This window comes from Sinocyclocheilus anshuiensis, unplaced genomic scaffold (assembly GCF_001515605.1).
Source record: "Sinocyclocheilus anshuiensis isolate Anshui unplaced genomic scaffold, SAMN03320099.WGS_v1.1 scaffold439, whole genome shotgun sequence".
NCBI lineage: Eukaryota > Metazoa > Chordata > Actinopteri > Cypriniformes > Cyprinidae > Sinocyclocheilus > Sinocyclocheilus anshuiensis.
The window spans coordinates 99569-109431 of NW_015552572.1; the positions used below are offsets into that span (position 1 = coordinate 99569).

At 35.4% G+C, this 9863-nt stretch overlaps 1 protein-coding gene across 1 annotated transcript; it reads right to left on the reverse strand.

Moving 5' to 3' along the window:
* Nucleotides 1-1146: 1146 nt before the first annotated feature.
* Nucleotides 1147-5340, reverse strand: LOC107665094 (major histocompatibility complex class I-related gene protein-like). Its single transcript, XM_016455846.1, has 6 exons — nt 5283-5340; nt 4919-5131; nt 4557-4814; nt 4074-4350; nt 1526-1656; nt 1147-1206 (listed from the first exon to the last, which is right to left on the reverse strand). The coding sequence occupies exons 1-6, from the start codon at nt 5338-5340 to the stop codon at nt 1172-1174; spliced, it is 972 nt and encodes a 323-aa protein (XP_016311332.1). The 3' UTR covers nt 1147-1171.
* Nucleotides 5341-9863: the final 4523 nt, after the last annotated feature.

The window sequence follows — 9863 nt, forward strand, 5'->3', positions numbered from 1 at the left end:
ACATTTTCATTTACCTAAATGTGTCACCTTTACAGTAATGTCAGGGTTACCGGCTTAGTGAAAAGTCTAGTGCTTTTTTAAAATTTGTAATTTTTTAATATAAAATGTTAAATATTTATGTGTTCAGGTTAACACAATATTTTGACGTGATATATAATCACATTGTAAAATAAGTAAGTATTTTAAAAATGTTTAGGATTTAAAAAATATTTTTTTAGTTTGTTTGGGAAGGAAATAAAGTATGTCCTTCATATACACTCTCAGAAAAAAAGGTACAAAAGCTGGCAATGGGGCAGTACCTTTTCAAAAGGTACACTTTTGTACCATTTAGGTACTAATATGTACACTTTAGGTACTTATATGTACACTCTAAAAAAATGCTGGGTTATTTCAACCCAACTTTGGGTCAAATAAAAATAAATTTTTACATGAATATTTTTAACCCAAAAGTTGGGTTAGTCCAAATTTGACCCAAAGTTGGGTTGAAATAACCCAGCATTTTTTAGAGTGTACCTTTAAGGTACCAATATGGACTGTTTAGGTACAAAGGTGTGCCTTTTGAAAAGGTACCGCACCAGTGACAGCTTTTGTACCTTTTTTTCTGAGAGTGTATGGTTCGGCTCTACTTCTCTTCGTTCAAAGACAATTAGATGAGAAAAGTTTTAATTATCATATTTAAAGGTCTTAAATTTTGTTTTCAAACGTCAAACGTTGCTGAGCTGCGTGAAATGTCTGATATCGGTGAAGATATTCATATCATGTTGCAGCATGTCCAATGTCCAGACACACACTCAAACTTCATACATTTATTTATGATATTGCACACTGAACACAACACATCGTACAAACAGGCACCTTTTGTCCGTGTCAAACTTATATATTTGATCCCTGAGCTAAACCTGGGATTATTGCTAGCACCATAATCATGATTATTCAAGTTACAGGATCTTATAGTATATCACTCTATAGTGTTCCACAATAATGACACTTACAGTACTGTAGATGATGTATATGATGTATTAGTGTAACACTGTGACACTGATCTTTTAGGTTCTGTGTGCAACTGCTAATAACAGTGAATACAGTGAATATAAGAGCACTTCTGATCGGACCACCGATGCTTTGAATCGTTTCAAGTAGCTCTCACTCGCTGGACTGGGGATCTGAACAATCACTCCAACTTAACCGAGTAACTTCTCATCAGAGCTAGGAAAGATTACAAAGAATATAATAACTTAATCTTGAGTACATAAATACCATGTTCTTGTATGTTTATGTCAAGCTGCAATGATGCCACACTACACACTTGTTTGATAAATATTATGGATAATCTTGTAGTCTGTGTCATTAAATGAAACTCAAATAATGAAAATAATCAAAAACTCACCATCTTAAAATTACTTTCACCATGTTTACATAGTTATGCCGTCATATACTGTCAAACTGTTCATACATATTTAAAATATCTTTAAAAAACCCAAGAGATTTAAAGCAGCAATTATCATGTTGAATATTTATAACTTACCATATGACTTTTTCTTTTGGTAGATGCAGCAACCAATCACAAAGAGAAATATAACTACAGCTGCTGCTATTATTCCTGCTATAAAAGACCACAGACATTCTGTTGAAGAAAATAAAAAAGCATCATAAATACTTGTTGAACAGAGTTTAACTTTAATTGTTTGTGACAATTACACTACATTACTTAAAGGGCACATGAAATGTAGAATCAAAATGTCCTTGATATTTACACATATGAGAGGTTACTCTAAAGTAAAAACATACTGCAAGTTTCACACCAACCATTTCCATCTTTCTGAAACAGCAGAATATTGATCCAAAAGATCAAACTATTAATAATATCTGAGCAAACAAACAGGAATGGTTATGTTTCACAACAGACTCTCTCCATGCTGCCAGTTTTTCTAAATATCTTGCATTGAAGCGTTTGCGACAGAGAGTGAAATTGAGGATGGAAGATGATCATTTTTTACAAATGTTTGATGTTTTTGATACAAAAAACTTCATAAGCTAAACTCCAGAAAATAATATGAGCATCTGAAAATGCATTTCATGACCCCTTTAATTACTTTAAAACATCAACACTCCTCCTTCTGCAGTTAGTGATTTGTATTTAATCTTCACATTATAATTGCAGAAGCAGCATCAGTGTATAATGGATACTCTAATTATAATCATAATTACTCACCACTTGATTTCTGCTGATATATGGTCCACACTGTTACAATCGGCTGTGTCTGAGTCAGACTGCTGTGAATGACCAGACAGTCATAAATCCCTGTGCGATTTGCATCAATCTCCACACTGGTTCTCATCTGAAAGGATCCATCAGCATTTGGTCTGATTCCAGAAGATGTTTGGTTCACAAGAACAGATTCGTCCAACCTAATGTACATCTCAATATCTCTGGGGTAGAAACCAGTTCGGCTCTACTTCTCTTCGTTCAAAGACAATTAGATGAGAAAAGTTTTAATTATCATATTTAAAGGTCTTAAATTTTGTTTTCAAACGTTGCATTCATATGAGCTGCGTGAAATGTCTGATATCGGTGAAGATATTCATATCATGTTGCAGCATGTCCAGTACATAAACACACACTCAAACTTCATACATTTATTTATGATATTGCACACTGAACACAACACATCGTACAAACAGGCACCTTTTGTCCGTGTCAAACTTATATATTTGATCCCTGAGCTAAACCTGGGATTATTGCTAGCACCATAATCATGATTATTCAAGTTACAGGATCTTATAGTATATCACTCTATAGTGTTCCATAATAATAACACTTACAGTACTGTAGATGATGTATTGCACTGAAGAGTGTAACACTGTGACACTGATCTTTTAGGTTCTGTGTGCAACTGCTAATAACAGTGAATAAATTGTGTCTAAGAGCACTTCTGATCGGACCACCGATGCTTTGAATCGTTTCAAGTAGCTCTCACTCGCTGGACTGGGGATCTGAACAATCACTCCAACTTAACCGAGTAACTTCTCATCAGAGCTAGGAAAGATTACAAAGAATATAATAACTTAATCTTGAGTACATAAATACCATGTTCTTGTATGTTTATGTCAAGCTGCAATGATGCCACACTACACACTTGTTTGATAAATATTATGGATAATCTTGTAGTCTGTGTCATTAAATGAAACTCAAATAATGAAAATAATCAAAAACTCACCATCTTAAAATTACTTTCACCATGTTTACATAGTTATGCCGTCATATACTGTCAAACTGTTCATACATATTTAAAATATCTTTAAAAAACCCAAGAGATTTAAAGCAGCAATTATCATGTTGAATATTTATAACTTACCATATGACTTTTTCTTTTGGTAGATGCAGCAACCAATCACAAAGAGAAATATAACTACAGCTGCTGCTATTATTCCTGCTATAAAAGACCACAGACATTCTGTTGAAGAAAATAAAAAAGCATCATAAATAGTTGTTGAACAGAGTTTAACTTTAATTGTTTGTGACAATTACACTACATTACTTAAAGGGCACATGAAATGTAGAATCAAAATGTCCTTGATATTTACACATATGAGAGGTTACTCTAAAGTAAAAACATACTGCAAGTTTCACACCAACCATTTCCATCTTTCTGAAACAGCAGAATATTGATCCAAAAGATCAAACTATTAATAATATCTGAGCAAACAAACAGGAATGGTTATGTTTCACAACAGACTCTCTCCATGCTGCCAGTTTTTCTAAATATCTTGCATTGAAGCGTTTGCGACAGAGAGTGAAATTGAGGATGGAAGATGATAATTTTTTACAAATGTTTGATGTTTTTGATACAAAAAAACTTCATAAGCTAAACTCCAGAAAATAATATGAGCATCTGAAAATGCATTTCATGACCCCTTTAATTACTTTAAAACATCAACACTCCTCCTTCTGCAGTTAGTGATTTGTATTTAATCTTCACATTATAATTGCAGAAGCAGCATCAGTGTATAATGGATACTCTAATTATAATCATAATTACTCACCACTTGATTTCTGCTGATATATGGTCCACACTGTTACAATCGGCTGTGTCTGAGTCAGACTGCTGTGAATGACCAGACAGTGATAAATCCCTGTGCGATTTGCTTCAATCTCCATACTGGTTCTCATCTGAAAGGATCCATCAGCATTTGGTCTGATTCCAGAAGATGTTTGGTTCACAAGAACAGATTCGTCCAACCTAATGTACATCTCAATATCTCTGGGGTAGAAACCAGTGGCCAGACAGCTCAGAACCAGCTTACTTTGATCAGGAGCGTTCTTCACAAAGACACGAACATCTGGTGAAGCTGGAAAAGAAAATAATAAGTGACAAATATTTACTTGATCCCCCTGTATTGAAAGTAGCTTATGCATAAATGACTGAATGAATGACTGAATGAACGACTGAATGAACGACTGACTGACTGACTGTCTGACTGACTGACTGACTGATTGAATGAATAAATGAATGAATGAACGATTGATTGAATGAATGAATGGCTGAATGAATGACTAACTGACTGACTGAATGACTGAGTTAATGAATGGCTGAGGTATTGCTTGAGGAATTGGTTTCGTTCTGTTTGCTGATCCCATTTTATTTTGGTTTCTTTAGCTTTGGGATTTTTATCAATCCACTGCAGAGTGTCAGAATCAAAGGCCATAAAATCCTCTCCATCAAATCCATATTCATCAAATGCTCTCAGACTCACTGTTCCATCAGGAAGCTTCTCCAGTTCACAACCAATCATTCTCTGAAGAACATGGAGCTCTATAATCACAGAACAACACTCACAACAATATACACGGTATTCAGTACTCTGCAAAAGTCTTCACAACATGTCTGATAATTGATGAGTGAAGCATTAAACGCACCAGAACACTGTGTGCAGTCTGACAGAGTCCTGATCTGATGTAGGAACCAGTCTCTAGAATCAGGTGCTTCAGGAGCTTCAGTCCAGTCATCTGCAGTCAGACTCGATCTGACCCAGGATTGATCTTCATTACTGTAATGTTTGATCTGTCTGAACTCTGGGAATGTGTCTGCTTTGGAAAGGACTGTAAACTTGAAGTGGAGGGAATGTTTCTCTGAGGAACAGACACATGCAATGACAAAACTGACAAAATACGGATAAAACTAACAAACCTGATAACAAACTCTACTTTAAGGAATACAATAACATTTTATTTTTACTATAATTAACATAACATTTATAATATTTTATAATAGTGTTCTTACCTTGCTGTGCAACGCTAAGAAAACAGTGAAACAATAAAATAATAACAAGCAAAAACATTCTATACAGAAAATGTTTAAAAACTAGAGCCTATCAAATATTTTTTTGTCCTTTACATTTTGGATCTGGATCTTAAAGTGAAAGTTCTTTCGTCTCTTCCGGGTGTTTTTGAGCGCACTGCTGCCCCTCACAGGCGGCTTGATGAAATGACACTTTCACTTTCATTATTATGAAAGGTTATATATGTTGTTATATGTTATAAGGTTATATGTTGAGGAAAAGTCCAACCGTAAAATTATTTAAATTCGTCGTTAACAGTATTATAATTTTTAAACTCTCTTAAAACAGTTTTCAGACTATAGTTTGAGAATATAAACTGAGAACATACAAAAAAACTGAATGACTGACTGACTGACTGACTGGCTGAATGACTGAATGAATGAATGAATGAATGAATGACTGACTGACTGACTGAATGACTGACTTACTGACTGAATGAATGGATGAATTAATGATTGATTTAATTAATGAATGAATAAATAAATGACTGAATGACTGACTGAATGGATGAATGAATGAATGAATGACTGTATGAATGAATTAATGAATGACTGAATTAATGAATGAATGATTGACTGACTGACTGAATTAATGGATGAATTAATAATTTATTGAATGAATGAATGAATAAATGACTGAATGACTGACTGAATGAATGATTGACTGAATGAATGAATGACGAATGGATGAATGACTGAATTAATGAATGGATGGATGGATGATTGAATGAATGACTGAATTAATGAATGAATGAATAAGTGAATGAATGATTGAATGAATGAACGAACGAACGAATGATTGAATGATTGAATGAATGAATGACTGACTGACAGACTGACTGACTGACTGAATGAATGATTGAATGAATGGCTTGCTGACTGATTGACTGACTGAATGAATGAATGAATGATTGAATGAATGAATGAATGAATGAATGAATGACTGTAAACTTGTAGAAGAGGAAGTGATTTTCTGAGGAACATAATAAACACAAACAAAAATAAAAACACGATACACAATATGTAAAATGAGAGGGAAAATTATGTTTGCTAAAAACATCTTAAATATGAACTTGAACTTAAAATGTTTTTAATAGTTTCAATGTAGCTGAGTCATGTCGATCAGAAGGAAGTGCTGTGGACAGAAATGAATGAACCTTGTTCTTACCTTGCCTCGCGTCACTTAGAAAAGAATAAGGCAACAAAAAAATGATTAAGATAATTCTTATGTCTACAGAAAATGTTTGAAACAAGAGACTATTTGCCATTTTTGACCTTAAATATTGTAGATGAGTGCCCTGTACGTCTACATGAAGAGCCCGGCTACAGATTGCACTCATCAATCGCTTCCTCTGACGTCACTAGAAGTCGCCACCAGTGACTCTAGGATTTCTTGGCAGTGCAATGGGGGAACTTAACTATGGAAGCCCGTTTCAGCCACTGAATAAAAAATAAAATAAAAAAGTTAATAGTTAATCTATATCTCACAATTCTGACTTTTTTCTCAGAATTGCAGTTTAGATCTTGCAATTCTGAGGAAAAAGGGTCAGAATTGCAAGATGTAAACTTGCAATTGCAGGAAAAAAGTCAGAATTGCAGAATTTTTACTTGTAATTCTGACTTTTTGTCTCAAAATTGCAAGATATGAACTCAGAATTGCGTGATATAAACTTATGAAATGCTTTTTGTGTGCAAAGAAAACAAAAATAACGACTTTATTCAACAATTTCTTCTCTTCTGTGTCAGTCTCCTCCGCCGTTCACGAGAGTACCATGACGCATGCGCTGCACCTTGTTTACGAGCAGAGGAATGCATTACAAACATTACACACCATCAGCTATTAACCTTTAAAAAATGGTTTCCTGTAGTGTGTTTTTGGACATATTCCATCAGGATTTAATGGTTTTAACATGCCACTAATAAAAGGCAACAAATTACCAGTCGAGACAAACAGGGTCTATCACATTTTCCATTAAAACCAGTAAAACCATTACAAATGTGATGGTTTCTATTGTTTTTTTCAGCAGAGAACACTTCAGTGGTATGAGACGACTGGATGGGTTGATTTCCTATGAAACTGTCAGCACTGAACGGCAGTGTCTAACTATTTATAGTGAATTTAGCTACAAACTGGATCATAATGCACAATGTTTCCATCTAACATGTATTTTGAGCTGCAGCTCGTCATATTAATGGAGTGTTTCATTATTTAGCAGTAATCCGGTTACCTCACCTGAACATGTTTGTAGATTTGTGTTGGATGTCTTCGACGTTTAAAGCATTTATCTTCGGAATGGAAATATCGATATTTTATTTGTAAACATTTTTTCGCTTATTTCAGTTAATCTCATAAAACTAGCGAGCTAACGGTTCTGACTATTGCAGTAGCCCCGCCCACCGCTATTGACTGACAGGCGCGTATAACCATATCCTCAGCTCTCAGTAGGCTCGTTTGAGATGCATCGGCGCTGCACAGAACGATCGATGTATGACCGCGAGAGCCATAATAGAGCAGACGACTCTTTATGCTTTTGAATTGCTCTCAAAATCACGGTACTTTGATCGTTCTCCGCAGCGCCGATGCATCTCGAACAAGCCTCTTGTGTTGTGCCCACTGATCTATAATAGTCATTATATATAGATGGTGGTTGTGCCATGTCCGCTATTTAGTCTGCGTGCGATCGGCTGTGTCGCATCCATCGTTACAAAGCGGCTGTGAAAATCTATACAAGTACATAAATGATTCAAACTACCATTCTGAGACTTTCTGGTTCATTCGCATTATTGTTTTTTCTGCTGTCCGGTTCGTACATGTACGGCTGAATACCGGTCCTCTCACTCTCGCTCATGTTGTTTCTCCTCTCTGTTTATTTCCATATGCAAAGCAGAGAGGTCTAGGCTCCGCCCCCTTCTCGATTCTGGCGGGAAGTTGCAGCTCATTTTCATGTAAGGGAACACACCCCTGAAACAGCACTTTTTAGACCCGCCCCAAAAATGACACTTTTCAACACGTTATAATAAACTATCTGTATGGTATTTTGAGCTGAAACTTCACAGGCACATTCAGGAGAGCCATAAGATTAATATTACTTCTTGTAAAAAGGTACATAATAGGTGCCCCTTAATATCATGTTGTTTCTCCTCTCTGTTTATTTCCATATGCAAAGCAGAGAGGTCTAGGCTCCGCCCCCTTCTCGATTCTGGCGGGAAGTTGCAGCTCATTTTCATGTAAGGGAACACACCCCTGAAACAGCACTTTTTAAACCCGCCCCAAAAATGACACTTTTCAACACGCTATAATAAACGATCTGTAGGGTATTTTGAGCTGAAACTTCACAGGCACATTCAGGAGAGCCTTAAGATTAATATTACATCTTGTAACATCGCGTGTGTGTTGGTCGTATTCATGCAGGAGGCAGCAGATGATTTAATCAGAGTCAGACGGGCCTCCATCACGTCACACAAACACACGACCAGACTCAAATCCTCACTAAATTCGCCGTTTTTAATATCAAGTGATTTTCTTAATATTACTTTTAGACGCTGAACCTGGTTGTTGATGTTTTATTTGCTGAAGAATTAGACGTTTAACAAAGTTTTATTAACTGATAATCAAAGTCGTTATCGTTGTTTGATTTTCCTTTAGCTTATAATGATACAAAACGTCACATGTGCTCTTGATATTGAACATTACATGATTATTTTAGTATTTTTGTTTTGCTTTCCAGAACTATTTTTAAAGATACATTACCTTATTTTAAAAATAAGGCCTATAATCTACACTCTCAGAAAAAAAGGTACAAAAGCTGTCACTTGGTCGGTACCTTTTCAAAAGGTACACTTTTATACCTTTTAGGTACTAATATGTACACTTTAGGTACTTATATATACCTTTAAGGTACCAATATGGACTGTTTAGGTACAAAGGTGTGCCTTTTGAAAAGGCACCGCACCAGTGACAGCTTTTGTACCTTTTTTTCTGAGAGTGTATGGTTCGGCTCTACTTCTCTTCGTTCAAAGACAATTAGATGAGAATAGTTTTAATTATCATATTTAAAGGTCTTACAATTTGTTTTCACACGTTGCATTCATATGAGCTGCGTGAAATGTCTGATATCGGTGAAGATATTCATGTCATGTTGCAGCATGTCCAGTACATAAACACACACTCAAACTTCATACATTTATTTATGATATTGCACACTGAACACAACACATCGTACAAACAGGCACCTTTTGTCTGTCAAACTGTTATATATTTGATCCCTGAGCTAAACCTGGGATTATTGCTAGCACCATAATCATGATTATTCAAGTTACAGGATCTTATAGTATATCACTCTATAGTGTTCCACAATAATGACACTTACAGTACTGTAGATGATGTATTGCACTGAAGAGTGTAACACTGTGACACTGATCTTTTAGGTTCTTTGTGCAACTGCTAATAACAGTGAATAAAATGTGTCTAAGAGCACTTCTGATCGGACCACCGATGCTTTGAATCGTTTCAAGTAGCTCTCA